At 42.6% G+C, this 17,511-nt stretch overlaps 1 protein-coding gene across 1 annotated transcript; it reads right to left on the reverse strand.

The window, feature by feature from the left end:
- Positions 1–16,091: 16,091 nt before the first annotated feature.
- Positions 16,092–17,299, reverse strand: LOC139544679 (uncharacterized). Its single transcript, XM_071351976.1, has 4 exons — positions 17,205–17,299; positions 16,880–17,097; positions 16,581–16,754; positions 16,092–16,468 (listed from the first exon to the last, which is right to left on the reverse strand). Exons 2-4 carry the CDS (start codon positions 17,091–17,093, stop codon positions 16,230–16,232), a joined length of 627 nt encoding a protein of 208 aa, XP_071208077.1. The 5' UTR covers positions 17,094–17,097; positions 17,205–17,299; the 3' UTR covers positions 16,092–16,229.
- Positions 17,300–17,511: the final 212 nt, after the last annotated feature.

The following is a 17,511-nucleotide window of genomic DNA, read 5'->3' on the forward strand; positions in this document are numbered from 1 at the left end:
TCTCTCCGCTCAACCACAGTTGGCCACCTTGTCATCCCCAGTTCCAAGCTCCAGAGTTTGTGACAGGGCCTTCTCCAGGGTTGCTCCTAGGCTCTGGAACTCTGGAAGTCCATCATCATCTTTCAGTCCTGCCTAAAAACACACCTCTTCACCATGGCCTACCCTTACCTCCCCCTCCACCATTCCCACACACACCTCTTCACCATGGCCTACCCTTACCTCCCCCTCCACCATTCCCACACACACCTCTTCACCATGGCCTACCCTTACATCCCCCGCCACCATTCCCACACACACCTCTTCACCATGGCCTACCCTTACCTCCCCCTCCACCATTCCCACACACCTCTCTACCATGGCCTACCCTTACCTCCCCCTCCACCATTCCCACACACCTCTACACCATGTCCTACCCTTACCTCCCCCTCCACCATTCCCACACACACCTCTTCACCATGGCCTACCCTTACCTCCCCCTCCACCATTCCCACACACCTCTTCTGTTTCACACACTCGTACACACACTCACACATATGCGCAACACCTGCTCGCTCACTCACCTGCTGTCTCACTCACATACTCACACATCACACCGTTTCCTTGAGCCCTTCTTACCTCTATTACGCCCCGTTTACACCTGGTTTTAACATGCATTATATGTCCTGATCTTGTCCACAGTCTGATTGTTCCCACATTTTCAGACAGGTGTAGATGATTAAAAGAAGCATTGTGATCAGATATTCCTGACCACGTCTGGAGTTGACAGTGAAACCATTTCAATCATCCTGCCTTCATTGACATGTGGCACCATTGACTTATGGAATACCTATGTGTCTTAAAATAAATAAAAAAGTATTGTTTTGAAAGTATATCTGTCAAAGAATTAGCATACAAGGCGGTACCAGTAAATCTGTTCACAATGCGGATACAGTGGACTGATAAGACCATGTGTAGACGCATTTCTAAAAATGTGGACAAGATCAGGACAAAGGACGCATGTTTGCGCCAAAGTATTTTGTTTAATGTTTTTCTTCCTTTTGTTTAGTCTGCTGTTGTTTAGTTAGATTATTGATTGTTTGTTAGTTTCTACAATTGTGAAGCTATGTATGTTTCATGTATAATTATTTAAGTAGAGGCGTTAGTTCAGGCAAGCAGCATTTCAACACATTCTTTTCACATATCCTGTGAAGAAGTTTATTTATAAACTGGGTGTTTCCAGCCCTGAATGCTGATTGTCTGAAAGCCTTGGTATATCAGACCGCATGACAGAACATTTATTTTTACTGCTCTAATTACACTGGTAACCAGTTTATAATAGCAATAAGGCACCTCGGGGGTTTGTGGTATATGGCCAATATACCACAGTTAAGGGCTGTATCCAGACACTCTGCATTGCGTCATGCAGAAGAACAGCCCTTAGCCGTGGTATATTGCCATATACCACACCTCCTCGGGCCTTATTGCTTAAATATACATGCTCACCTCTCCCAATTGGAAACTGTTGTCCACTTGTCTGTCCCATTTCCTTAATATGTTCTATTTCGCAGTGGCAATCAACACCCATACCCCCACACTACAACCCTCCTCCTGTTGCTGCCCAAGAACTGTCTGATACAGTTGCCCCCCAGGAGACCAGCTACTCCCTCATCCGCAACCAGGTTGAACCTCTGATAACCCCCACTGCCCAGGAGACCAGCTTCACCCCCATCCTCAACCAGGTTGAACCTCTGATAACCCCCACTGCCCAGGAGACCAGCTTCACCCCCATCCTCAACCAGGTTGAACCCCTGATATCCCCCAGCTTCACCCCCATCCTCAACCAGGTTGAACCCCCAATAACCCCCACCACCCAGGAGACCAGCTACACCCTCACCAAACCAAAGAAGATGGGGAGAAAGTCCTGTCACCCTCAAAAGAAAACTCCAACTCGCTGAGCACGACACAGTCAACCCCATCCAACCGTATCCTACCCCATCCAACCGTATACTACCCAACCGTATCGTACCCCATCCAACCGTATCCTACCCCATCCAACCGTTTACTACCCCATCTAACCCCATCCAACCGTATCCTACCCCATCCAACCACATCCAACCGTATACTACCCCATCTAACCCCATCCAACCGTATCCTACCCCATCTAACCCCGTCCAACCCCGTCCAACCGTATCCTACCCCATCCTAACCCATCCAACCGTATCCTACCACATCCAACCGTATCCTACCCCATCTAACCCCGTCCAACCCCGTCCAACCGTATCCTACCCCATCCTACCCCATCCAACCGTATCCTACCCCATCCTACCCCATCCAACCGTATCCTACCCCATCTAACCCCGTCCAACCGTATCCTACCCCATCCAACCGTATCCTACCCCATCCAACCCCATCCAACCGTATGCTACCCCATCCAACCGTATCCTACCCCATCCAACCCCGTCCAACCGTATCCTACCCCATCCAACCGTATCCTACCCCATCCAACCCCGTCCAACCGTATCCTACCCCATCCAACCGTATCCTACCCCATCCAACCCCATCCAACCCCATCCAACCGTATCCTACCCCATCCTAACCCATCCAACCCCGACCAAGGAAGAGGAAATATGACTACATGCAAAAAGGTAAATTAGTATCTAACTTATATTGTTTATTCATAAATGTTAATAACTTCAATTATGCTTTTAATAAATGTATAAAACAATTCCAGTGATTGATGGTGTCCTACTTTTCAGGAGGCAGGCGGGAAGCACTCTGTAGACTCTTAGAAAGAAGGGTTCCTAAAGGGTTCTTCGGCTGTCCCTAAAGGAGAACCCTTTTTGGTTCTAGGAGAACCCTTTTTGGTTCTAGGAGAACCCTTTTTGGTTCTAGGTAGAAGTCTATTGGGTTTTACATGGAACCAAAAGGGTTCTACCCAGACCCAAAAAGGGTTCTCCTATGGTGACAGCCAAAGAACAATTTCTAAGAGTGAAGTCTAAGGCTAGGCATAAATGAATAATGTAAATGACTGTCCTGCTAACTTTATTCATGTTCTGGTGGGTGGTGATTAAATATATACATGCATTTATTGTTTCAGTGTCCAGTGCATCCGGGGAAAACGATTTTCCCTGTTCTCAAGATTCTTACCAATAGAACTTCAGAGGAGGTAAATCTGCAGAACGTAGTTAACTTGCAGTGCATAGATCTTGTAGTTAAAGTGGCAATATGTAACTTTCTGGGTGGCCCGACCAAATTCACATAGAAATGTTAGTTACAGATCATCATTCTACTTGAAAGCAAGTCTAAGAAGCGGTAGATCTGTTCTATAGTGTGCGTTATAACTATGCTTACCATTCCTTAAGTCTTTTACTTTGGTTTTGTACAACAGCTTCAAACAGCTGATATTCGCTACTATGAAATTGTGGAGCGATTTCTGCACAATGCAGCTTTAAAATAAAACATACATTTCTATTTGTTGTGTAATAAAGGGTCAGGAGCAGAAGGTTAGGTGGAAGCCATGCTCTGGATGGTATGTTTACTTCAACTAACACCATATGTATTGAGGATATACTGAACACTCAACACCATATGTATTGAGGATATACTGAACACTCAACACCATATGTATTGAGGATATACTGTACACTCAACACCATATGTATTGAGGATATACTGTACACTCAACACCATATGTATTGAGGATATACTGAACACTCAACACCATATGTATTGAGGATATACTGAACACTCAACACCATATGTATTGAGGATATACTGTACACTCAACACCATATGTATTGAGGATATACTGAACACTCAACACCATATGTATTGAGGATATACTGTACACTCAACACCATATGTATTGAGGATATACTGTACACTCAACACCATATGTATTGAGGATATACTGAACACTCAACACCATATGTATTGAGGATATACTGAACACTCAACACCATATGTATTGAGGATATACTGTACACTCAACACCATATGTATTGAGGATATACTGTACACTCAACACCATATGTATTGAGGATATACTGAACACTCAACACCATATGTATTGAGGATATACTGAACACCATATGTATTGAGGATATACTGAACACTCAACACCATATGTATTGAGGATATACTGTACACTCAACACCATATGTATTGAGGATATACTGTACACTCAACACCATATGTATTGAGGATATACTGTACACTCAACACCATATGTATTGAGGATATACTGAACACTCAACACCATATGTATTGAGGATATACTGTACACTCAACACCATATGTATTGAGGATATACTGTACACTCAACACCATATGTATTGAGGATATACTGAACACTCAACACCATATGTATTGAGGATATACTGAACACTCAACACCATATGTATTGAGGATATACTGTACACTCAACACCATATGTATTGAGGATATACTGAACACTCAACAACATATGTATTGAGGATATACTGTACACTCAACACCATATGTATTGAGGATATACTGTACACTCAACACCATATGTATTGAGGATATACTGAACACTCAACACCATATGTATTGAGGATATACTGTACACTCAACACCATATGTATTGAGGATATACTGAACACTCAACACCATATGTATTGAGGATATACTGAACACTCAACACCATATGTATTGAGGATATACTGAACACTGAACACCATATGTATTGAGGATATACTGAACACTCAACACCATATGTATTGAGGATATACTGTACACTCAACACCATATGTATTGAGGATATACTGTACACTCAACACCATATGTATTGAGGATATACTGTACACTCAACACCATATGTATTGAGGATATACTGAACACTCAACACCATATGTATTGAGGATATACTGAACACTCAACACTATATGTATTGAGGATATACTGTACACTCAACACCATATGTATTGAGGATATACTGTACACTCAACACCATATGTATTGAGGATATACTGTACACTCAACACCATATGTATTGAGGATATACTGTACACTCAACACCATATGTATTGAGGATATACTGAACACTCAACACCATATGTATTTGGACAGTGAAGTTAAAATGTACAATTTGACTCTAAACTCCAGCATTTGAAATCAAATGTTTCATATGAGGCGATAGTACAGGTCACCTTTTCCCAATTTAGAAAGGAAATCACTTGATGTATATAGTCCCCCCAATTTAGAAAGGAAATCACTTGATGTATATAGTCCCCCCAATTTAGAAAGGAAATCACTTGATGTATATAGTCCCCCCAATTTAGAAAGGAAATCACTTGATGTATATAGTCCCCCCAATTTAGAAAGGAAATCACTTGATGTATATAGTCCCCCCAATTTGAAGCCATAATTATTTGGACAAATTCACTTAAAGTGTATTAAAGTTATAGTAAATGAAACCTTTTATTTAAAATACTAAATTCTGGAGTATAGATCAAAATTTCACATTTTAGCTTCACTCTCCAAATACATATGGTTTTGGCTGTACCTTGGTATTGGATGTTATGCAAAAGTAGTCAGACCCCTTGGAAACGCCTTTGACAGTGATTACAGCTGTGAGTCTTCTGGGTAAGTCTTTTAGAGCTTAACACACCAGGCTTGTGCAAAATTATCACATTATTCTTTTTATAATTTTTCAAGCTCTGTCAATATTAGCTACAAGCTAATTTAGCCATTTTTTTGCCGCTGCTAGTAGCTTTTACCTTCTGCACAGACACCAGCCCTGTTATTAGCCTGGATATTACTCACCAATTTACCAGCATCGGACTGTCTCTCGACAACAACGCCGGATTCCTGCCGTAATCCCTGAGCCACTACTTCTGATCCTCACAGCTAGCTTGCAGCTAGCGCAGTTAGCGCCACTGCCACGAAGCTAGCACCAGTTAGCAAACACAATTCTACAATTCACAACCTCTCTTTCGCCATTCGGCTTGGATTCTCTGGATTCTCTGTCGACACGACCACGTCTGAGCAGACCCCCTCCGTCTGAGCAGACCACCCCCCGGGCTACTAACTTTAAACGCCGCGTGCTAGCTTAGTGGAGGCCTCCCTGCTCCATCTACGGCTGCCCCCTGGACACTATGATCACTTGGCTACATAGCTGATGCATGCTTGACTGTCCATTAATTCACGGTACTCCATTCTGTTTATTTGTGTTTTATCTGTCGGCTCTGTGCTTTAACTCAGGATCTGTGTGTAGTTAATCCGACCCTCTCTGCCTAGTCGTCGCCATTTTTACCTGTTGTTGCTGTGTTAGACTAGCACCCTGTTATTGCTGCTGTTATCTTACCTGTTGTTTTAGCTAGCTCTCCCAATCAAGACCTGCAATCACTTTATGCCTTATTGTATGTCTCTCTCAAATATCAATATGCCTTGCATACTGTTGTTCAGGCTAGTTTTCATTATCATTGTTTTGGTTTGCAATGGACCCTGTAGTTCCACTCTCCGTACCTCTGATACCCCCTTTGTCCCACCCCCCACACATGCGGTGACCTCACCCATTGAGACCAGCATGTCCAGAGATACAACCTCTCTTATCATCACCCAGTGCCTGGGCTTGCCTCCGCTGTACCCGCGCCCCTCCATACCCCTGTCTGCACATTATGCCCAGAATCTATTCTACCACGCCCATAAATCTGCTCCTTTTATTCTTTGTCCCCAACGCTCTAGGCGACCAGTTTTGATAGCCTTTAGCCGCACCCTCATCCTACTACTCCTCTGTTCCTCGGGTGATGTGGAGGTAAACCCAGGCCCTGCATGTCCCCAGTCACCCTCATTTGTTGACTTCTGTGATCGAAAAAGCCTTGGCCTCATGCATGTCAACATCAGAAGCCTCCTCCCTAAGTTTGCCTTACTCACCGCTTTAGCACACTCTGCCAATCCTGATGTCCTTGCCGTGTCCGAATCCTGGCTTAGGAAGGCCACCAAAAATTCTGAGATTTCCATACCCAACTATAACACTTTCCGTCAAGATAGAACTGCCAAAGGGGGAGGAGTTGCAATCTACTGCAGAGATAGCCTGCAAAGTTCTGTCATACTTTCCAGGTCTATGCCCAAACAGTTCGAACTTCTAATTTTAAAAATTAATCTCTCCAGAAATAAGTCTCTCACTGTTGCCGCCTGCTACCGACCCCCCTCAGCTCCCAGCTGTGCCCTGGACACCATCTGTGAATTGATCGCTCCCCATCTAGCTTCAGAGTTTGTTCTGTTAGGTGACCTAAACTGGGATATGCTTAACACCCCGGCAGTCCTACAATCCAAGCTTGATGCCCTCAATCTCACACAAATCATCAAGGAACCCACCAGGTACAACCCTAAATCCGTAAACATGGGCACCCTAATAGACATTATCCTGACCAACCTGCCCTCCAAATACACCTCTGCTGTCTTCAATCAAGATCTCAGCGATCACTGCCTCATTGCCTGTATCCGCCACGGGTCCGCGGTCAAACGACCACCCCTCATCACTGTCAAACGCTCCCTAAAACACTTCTGCGAGCAGGCCTTTCTAATCGACCTGGCCCGGGTACCCTGGAAGGATATTGACCTCATCCCGTCAGTTGAGGATGCCTGGTCATTCTTTAAATGTTACTTCCTCACCATATTAGACAAGCATGCTCCGTTCAAAAAATGCAGAACCAAGAACAGATATAGCCCTTGGTTCACTCCAGACCTGACTGCCCTCGACCAGCACAAAAACATCCTGTGGCGAACTGCAATAGCATCTGTTCAGGGAAGTCAGGAACCAATACACGCAGTCAGTCAGGAAAGCAAAGGCCAGCTTTTTCAAGCAGAAATTTGCATCCTGTAGCTCTAACTCCAAAAAGTTCTGGGATACTGTAAAGTCCATGGAGAACAAGAGCACCTCCTCCCAGCTGCCCACTGCACTGAGGCTAGGTAACACGGTCACCACCGATAAATCCGTGATAATCGAAGACTTCAACAAGCATTTCTCAAGCATTTCTCAATGGCTGGCCATGCCTTCCTCCTGGCGACTCCAACCTTGGCCAACAGCCCCGCCCCCCCCGCTGCTACTCGCCCAAGCCTCCCCAGCTTCTCCTTTACCCAAATCCAGATAGCAGATGTTCTGAAAGAGCTGGAAAACCTGGACCCATACAAATCAGCTGGGCTTGACAATCTGGACCCCCTATTTCTGAAACTGTCCGCCGCCATTGTCGCACCCCCTATTACCAGCCTGTTCAACCTCTCCTTCGTATCATCTGAGATCCCCAAGGATTGGAAAGCTGCCGCGGTCATCCCCCTCTTCAAAGGGGGAGACACCCTGGACCCAAACTGTTACAGACCTATATCCATCCTGCCCTGCCTATCTAAGGTCTTCGAAAGCCAAGTCAACAAACAGATCACTGACCATCTCGAATCCCACCGTACCTTCTCCGCTGTGCAATCCGGTTTCCGAGCCGGTCACGGGTGCACCTCAGCCACGCTCAAGGTACTAAACGATATCATAACCGCCATCGATAAAAGACATTACTGTGCAGCCGTCTTCATCGACCTGGCCAAGGCTTTCGACTCTGTCAATCACCATATTCTTATCGGCAGACTCAGTAGCCTCGGTTTTTCTAATGACTGCCTTGCCTGGTTCACCAACTACTTTGCAGACAGAGTTCAGTGTGTCAAATCGGAGGGCATGTTGTCCGGTCCTCTGGCAGTCTCTATGGGGGTACCACAGGGTTCAATTCTCGGGCCGACTCTTTTCTCTGTATACATCAATGATGTTGCTCTTGCTGCGGGCGATTCCCTGATCCACCTCTACGCAGACGACACCATTCTATATACTTCCGGCCCTTCCTTGGACACTGTGCTATCTAACCTCCAAACGAGCTTCAATGCCATACAACACTCCTTCCGTGGCCTCCAACTGCTCTTAAACGCTAGTAAAACCAAATGCATGCTTTTCAACCGTTCGCTGCCTGCACCCGCACGCCCGACTAGCATCACCACCCTGGACGGTTCCGACCTAGAATATGTGGACATCTATAAGTACCTAGGTGTCTGGCTAGACTGCAAACTCTCCTTCCAGACTCATATCAAACATCTCCAATCCAAAATCAAATCAAGAATCGGCTTTCTATTCCGCAACAAAGCCTCCTTCACTCACGCCGCCAAACTTACCCTAGTAAAACTGACTATCCTACCGATCCTCGACTTCGGCGATGTCATCTACAAAATAGCTTCCAACACTCTACTCAGCAAACTGGATGCAGTTTATCACAGTGCCATTCGTTTTGTTACTAAAGCACCTTATACGACCCACCACTGCGACCTGTATGCCCTAGTCGGCTGGCCCTCGCTACATGTTCGTCGTCAGACCCACTGGCTCCAGGTCATCTACAAGGCTATGCTAGGTAAAGTGCCGCCTTATCTCAGTTCACTGGTCACGATGGCTACACCCACCCGCAGCACGCGCTCCAGCAGGTGTATCTCACTGATCATGCCTAAAGCTAAAACCTCATTTGGACGCCTTTCCTTCCAGTTCTCTGCTGCCTGCGACTGGAACGAATTGCAAAAATCTCTGAAGTTGGAGACTTTTATCTCCCTCAACAACTTTAAAAATCTGCTATCCGAGCAGCTAACCGATCGCTGCAGCTGTACATAGTCCATCTGTAAACTACCCACCCAATTTACCTACCTCACCCCCCATACTGCTTTTATTTATTTACTTTTCTGCTCTTTTGCACACCAGTATCTCTTCTTGCACATGATCATCTGATGATTTATCACTCCAGTGTTAATCTGCTAAATTGTAATTATTCGATTTATTGCCTACCTCATGCCTTTTGCACACATTGTATATAGATTCTCTTTTTTTCTACCATGTTATTGACTTGTTTATTGTTTACTCCATGTGTAACTCTGTGTTGTCTGTTCACACTGCTATGCTTTATCTTGGCCAGGTCGCAGTTGCAAATGAGAACTTGTTCTCAACTAGCCTACCTGGTTAAATAAAGGTGAAATAAAAATAAAAAAATATGTTGGGGATCATGTCTAGACAACAATTTAAAAGTCTTGCAATAGATTTCAAATCAGATTTAAGTCCAAACTTGAACTTGGCAACTCAGGAACATTGGTAAGCAACCCCAGTGTAGATTTGTCATTGTGTTGTAGGTTATTGTCCTGCTGAAAGGTGGATTCCTCTCCCAGTGTCTGGTGGAAAACAGGCTTTGCATTTCGGCCAGAAAGTATATTCCTTTGCAGTGTTTTTCAGTACTAACTCCAGTGCCCTGTTGCATACAAGATGCATGATTACATTATTTTTTCTCTTCTGTATATTTGTATTCTTCTTTTCACTGTAGTCATTATTGTGGCGTTACTACAATGATGTTGATCCATCCTCAGTGTTTCTACCATGACAGCCTGTAACTGTAAAATCACCAATGGCCTCATGGTAACACCCCTGAGCAGTTGCGTTCATGTCCTGCAGCTCAGTTCAGAAGAACGACTATCTTTGATGTGTCTGGGTGGTTTAATACATAATCCACACCATAATTATTAACTTGACCATGCTTAAAGAGATATGCAATGTCTGATTTGTTATTGTGACCCATCTACCAATCACTGCCCTTCTTTATGAGGCTTTTGAAAGCTCCCTGGTCTTTGTTGCTTGAAATTCAATACCTGACTGAGGGACCTTGTTGTTCTATGTATGGGGTACGGATGTATGGGTAGTTATTCAAAAATAATGTCAACCCCTATTGAGTCCACATAACATTGTGATTTGTTAAGCCAAATTTAACTTGTGAACTAATTTACATTTACATTACATTTAAGTCATTTAGCAGACGCTCTTTTCCAGAGCGACTTACAAATTGGTGCATTCACCTTATGATATCCAGTGGAACAACCACTTTACAATAGTGCATCTAACTCTTTTAAGGGGGGGGGGGGGGGTTAGAAGGATTACTTTATCCTATCCTAGGTATTCCTTAAAGAGGTGGGGTTTCAGGTGTCTCCGGAAGGTGGTGATTGACTCCGCTGACCTGGCGTCGTGAGGGAGTTTGTTCCACCATTGGGGTGCCAGAGCATTTAGGCATGCCTTTATAAAAAATCTACATTTTCTTCCACTTTGACATTAGAGTACACCATTTTGAGTTGCTTGTTGACCAAAAAAGATAAATGAAATCAATTTCAATCCAACATTGTAACACAATAAAATGTGGCGAATTCCAAGGGGTATGAATACGTTTGCAAGGTGCTTTATGTAGTTGAAATATTATATTTGAGAGGAGAAGGCACTTGACCAACGTCAGATTAGGTTTAACCAAAAAAATCATAAAACCCTTTTCAAAGGATTAGGTGCAACCCTTGCTCACAATTACATATTGAATGATTTATTATCCATTTCTGCTTAAAAACATGACATTCCTTATGTTTTCTTTCTTGTCTTACAGTGGCAAGAAATGGGACGATGACTGGATCAAGGCCGAGGACCGCGTTTCTCCAGTGTAACCTACTTTATGCACAAATGTATTCCTCACTCTCCCTTCACATGTATCACTGTCAATCATAAATGGTTGGCCAAATTCACCATGATTTACCATTGAAACATTCATGGAGCGTCACCATGCCAACCATTTGATCTCAATCAGTCTCATGAGAACATGCATTTAGATATTCTTCATATGAAGTGAGCTACAAACGTATTGCAACAGTGACACTTTTTTTGTTTTGGATCTGTACTCCAGAACTTTGTATTTGAAATTATACAATGACTATGAGGTTAAAGTGCAGACTATCAGCTTTAATTTGAGTGTATTTTCATCCATATCTGGTGAACCGTTTAGAAATTATATATATTATAATACAAAGGACTACAGGCTTGGCTATATATTATAATACATAGGCCTATAGACTAGGCTATATATTATAATACATAGGACTATAGGCTAGGCTATATATTATAACACATAGGACTATAGGCTAGGCTATATATTATAATACATAGGACTACAGGCTAGGCTATATATTATAATACATAGGACTACAGGCTTGGCTATATATTATAATACATAGGACTATAGGCTAGGCTATATATTATAACACATAGGACTATAGGCTAGGCTATATATTATAATACATAGGACTACAGGCTAGGCTATATATTATAATACATAGGACTATAGGCTAGGCTATATATTATAACACATAGGACTATAGGCTAGGCTATATATTATAATACATAGGACTACAGGCTAGGCTATATATTATAATACATAGGACTATAGGCTAGGCTATATATTATAATACATAGGACTATAGGCTAGGCTATATATTATAATACATAGGACTATAGGCTAGGCTATATATTATAATACATAGGACTATAGGCTAGGCTATATATTATAATACATAGGACTATAGGCTAGGCTATATATTATAACACATAGGACTATAGGCTAGGCTATATATTATAACACATAGGACTATAGGCTAGGCTATATATTATAATACATAGGACTATAGGCTAGGCTATATATTATAACACATAGGACTATAGGCTAGGCTATATATTATAATACATAGGACTATAGGCTAGGCTATATATTATAATACATAGGACTATAGGCTAGGCTATATATTATTACACATAGGACTATAGGCTAGGCTATATATTATAACACATAGGACTATAGGCTAGGCTATATATTATAATGCATAGGACTATAGGCTAGGCTATATATTATAATACATAGGACTATAGGCTAGGCTATATATTATAACACATAGGACTATAGGCTAGGCTATATATTATAATACATAGGCCTACGTGTAAATCAACATAGATTACATATATAAAGATAATATACAGTATATATAATGCTATTACATATATTACTTTACCTGCATTAAATATGTTGGATATAGGCCTACGCCCTAGTCATATTGGCATGCAGCATGTTCAGCGCATAGAGGCAGACCGTCTATCTGCTCGGTGTCTAGGCTAGTTGTCCACGGAAAATATTTAATGAAGGTGAAAGCCAAATAATTTCACAACTGCTTTTTTTGAATAGGCAGTGAGAATTAATTTTCATCATTGTTGCTTATCAGGAATATGATGTGCCGAGGACCATGGCAATAGAGGTGCGGTTATGCGGCCTTGTGGGTCATGGGTATAGGGGTTGAAAGGCCACATATAGACTGTTAAATGTCTATATGCGGCCATGTGGGTCATGGGTATAGGGGTTGAAAGGCCACGTATAGACTGTTGAATGTCTATATGCGGCCATGTGGGTCATGGGTATAGAGGTTGAAAGGCCACATATAGACTGTTGAATGTCTATTTCTGAACTTCTAGAAGCGTCAATATCGATGTAACAATGTTTATATAAGCATTTCTATACATACACTTGTTTTCTGCCATGAACCTTTATACACCCCTAGGAAACCTTGGGAAGAGTTCAACTCTCGTCATAGAGTCCCCCCCACATTTTTTTACATTGTTTTTGTAGTTTAGATTTATGGCTTGGCACAAATAATCCTATGCATGAATTAAACATAATTATGCAATCCCATACCCCTGGTGGCCATGGGGTGCTCAGTAGCGCCACCAACAGTTGACTTCTCCACAAAACTTTGATGATTTTTTTAATCAACAATAGATTAACATATCTGAACGTTATTTGACATGAAGGTTTAGTAAGGGGTCCTTATTAAATCAAAAATTATCACACATGTCAAACTTAAATAGTTATGACGAAAAACACATTTCAGAAAGTGCACTACTAGACATTGAATTGGCATGTGCTGATGAAGTACAGCGTTATGTATGTCCTAATGAATGTACAGATCATTCTACACATCAATTAGAATGATATTGGCGAAGATATTTATAAAAAACAAACCGGTTAGGGTTATAAAAAAAAACTACAAAATGGCGCCACATTTGTAGTTCAAACATTTCCGGTTTCTGTAACATAATTTCTGTTACATCAATTATTTAATAGAATCCGACCATGTTTACGACATTAAAATAAAATTAACATTGCGCAAGAATAATTTATGAATAGTTTAAAAATGTAATCAGAAAATTTACAAAACATGGTCTCTTACGTCACGGGCATTGCGACGCACATTACAAAAACAAACTCTGACCGAACGACCAAACCGAAGACGTGGCCAAACGCTGTGACAACACAGATATAAATACGTGCATGTTCACAATTCTCCCAGTATGTCAGACTTGCCTGCATAACTTTCATTTTTTTCATCTAATTTCAATGATAATACGGTGTTGATAATAGTAGCGTTAAGAGTACGTCACTTGCAACCGGCCTGTTCGGGATGGGACAACCCCTATTCAATAGGAACATTTCCAAGTTTGCAGCTTAACAGACAAGGGCTATGCATTATTGTTCCCCAAATATGTCATGAGTCATAATTGGGTCGGCATAATAAAATACAATAATCACTTCAATCATTCTGTGTCCATACTTTTGATGATTCATTGCGAGTGCCTGTAGATTCTAGGCAAAATTTTTCAACTAACCGGTTTCATCTGCAGCTGATGGGAGTCAGTTCTTGTACTGAAGTACAAGTAAAGCAGCCCTCTGGAAAACTCCTTGAGAGTAAAGACGTAACTGGTCAAAGTACTCACTACTAGTTAAGCATTTGTACATCTCATACATAAGGAATCGTTGACTTAAAAACCCATGACTAATGTAGCTCCATCAGGATGCAAACGATTACTTGAAGACAAGGATAACCCTTTTTAGTTTTTTTATTAACTAAACTAATAAGCACAGCACAGTTTAACAATGTTTAAATCGGAAATCACCAGGTGAAACAATAAATCGTTCTCCCCGCCAATGGTTCTGTAAAAAGCAGAGGGATGGGGCTGGAGAAATGTAACCATAGAGGGATGGGGCTGGAGAAATGTAACCATAGAGGGATGGGGCTGGAGAAATGTAACCATAGAGGGATGGGGCTGGAGAAATGTAACCATAGAGGGATGGGGCTGGAGAAATGGAACCATAGAGGGATGGGGCTGGAGAAATGGAACCATAGAGGGATGGGGCTGGAGAAATGTAACCATAGAGGGATGGGGCTGGAGAAATGGAACCATAGAGGGATGGGGCTGGAGAAATGTAACCATAGAGGGATGGGGCTGGAGAAATGGAACCATAGAGGGATGGGGCTGGAGAAATGTAACCATAGAGGGATGGGGCTGGAGAAATGTAACCATAGAGGGATGGGGCTGGAGAAATGGAACCATAGAGGGATGGGGCTGGAGAAATGGAACCATAGAGGGATGGGGCTGGAGAAATGGAACCATAGAGGGATGGGGCTGGAGAAATGGAACCATAGAGGGATGGGGCTGGAGAAATGTAACCATAGAGGGATGGGGCTGGTGAAATGGAACCATAGAGGGATGGGGCTGGAGAAATGGAACCATAGAGGGATGGGGCTGGAGAAATGGAACCATAGAGGGATGGGGCTGGAGAAATGGAACCATAGAGGGATGGGGCTGGAGAAATGGAACCATAGTTTAAACCATGTTGAGGCTATAGTCCAGTGGTGTCAATCTCATTCCATGGAGAGCCTAGTGTCTGCTGGTTTTTGTTTTTTCCCTTTCAATTAAGACCTAGACAACCAGGTGAGGGGAGTTCCTTACTGAGACCTAGACAACCAGGTGAGGGCAGTTCCTTACTGAGACCTAGACAACCAGGTGAGGAGAGTTCCTTACTGAGACCTGGACATCCAGGTGAGGGGAGTTCCTTACTAATTAATGACCTTAATTCATCAATTATGGGAGGAGCGAAAACCCGCAGACACTCAGCTCACCCGTGGAATGAGTTTGACACATGCTAGTGTGTGTTTACAGTTACTTTGTTTACAAACATTCGAGTAGAAAATAGTATTTATTTTGGGATCTGATGGGGTACGGCAGGTGAACTATATTTATGAGGCATTTATAAATGATATTCTTCAAGCATCCAAAAGTGGATGTAGCAACTGCAGCTTGGCCATTTAAAAGGGGTGCATCGGACCTGGTCATGTAACCGGGCAAAAGCAGTAATAGCGCACTTCTCAAATCTGTGCCACATGATCACATTGTCAACAAGGAAGAAACGAAAGTTTATTTTCCATAAAATGTTCAAACTATTTTTCCTTAGGAAGGCAGATAAAGCACATATGCAAAACAAATGGAATCACTTTTCACCCAGTGCAAACTGCACCCACCCAAGCGAACACCTTCAGTCTGTGATAGATTCCTTGTCATCAGAGCTGTAGTGGATGCTGTCATAGATGTCATCTAGGTCCTCTTCCAGGAGGTCATCTATGAAGTAATTTTCTAGGAGGGAGGTGTCTTGGCCCATAGCTTTGCTGTATATCAGTTTGACAGAGTCCTGGTCTCTTCTGAGGCTGCTGACTCTCCTCTGAAGCATGGAGAAGAGACCTCTGCTCCCAGCTTCCGACTGATTCAATTGCCAGCCTAACACCAACAATCGTAATGTGTAGGGTAAATACAATGATGAATTCCTTAAATACAATAGCAATTACAGGGTGCCAACATCAATTGTACATATTAATTAAAGTTCCCCTACTTTGCCTGCTTAGGTCAAGTGCCACATGTGAAGCAAGGTCTTGTACATTCTCATATTCCCTCTTTAGGCTTTCCCAGTGGTGCTTGACTTCCTTTAGGACAATTAACTCTTCCTCCTTCAGCTGTCTCAGGAGCATCACCCGGTCAAAGGCTATTTTCTTTGTGAGTAGGTCAGCTGTAAATTCATAAGAATGCAATGTGGATTTGTAACTTTGGCAGTGCTGTCTGTGTTTGTGCAACTGAACAAACACAGATAGCAAAACAGAAACATAGTTATTGTGACACAAATATACTACTTACTTTGTCCATGCAGCTCCCAAGGCCAGGCAGCTCCCAAGGCCAGGCAGCTCCCAAGGCCAGGCAGCTCCCAAGGCCAGGCATGAAGGTCTGCGGAAAGGATCTCATCTGCAGATGGTATTGCTGAATCTGGTACAAGGGTGTTGTACTCCTCTGTGGCAGCTGTCAATTTGGCCTTTTCTTCCAATATCTTTCTGCTCAGAGTCTTTTCTTGCATCCATCTGTCATCACAACAAAAGGAGAATGGAATTATTTGTTACATTTCATGGCTTTGAAATGAGAGAGAAATGAAGTGAGTGCAATTCAATATTCATGAAATGTAACAAACCTGTCTGGCGGTAGAGGTCCTATTTCCTTTGTTTGATGCTAAGAAACAGGACTTCAATTGTTCTCTGTAGTACCTGGAGACCATCCATGTTCTCATTTGTTTCCTCTGAAATACAATAAATCTATAAATTAACGTATCTCCAACGGTGAGTAGTTGCACTCACTTCCTGGAGGAATATAGGGCCTGTGAAGGTATCTGTAACAAATTATTTGTTATGTGGGGAGTGAGTGAGCCCCAACCTGGATAACCAGGGAATGTTCTGTCTGCCTCCTACCCTTCCACCTGTCCGGCTTGATTGCACCTGCGG

Source organism: Salvelinus alpinus, chromosome 18, assembly GCF_045679555.1.
Source record: "Salvelinus alpinus chromosome 18, SLU_Salpinus.1, whole genome shotgun sequence".
NCBI classification, from domain to species: domain Eukaryota; kingdom Metazoa; phylum Chordata; class Actinopteri; order Salmoniformes; family Salmonidae; genus Salvelinus; species Salvelinus alpinus.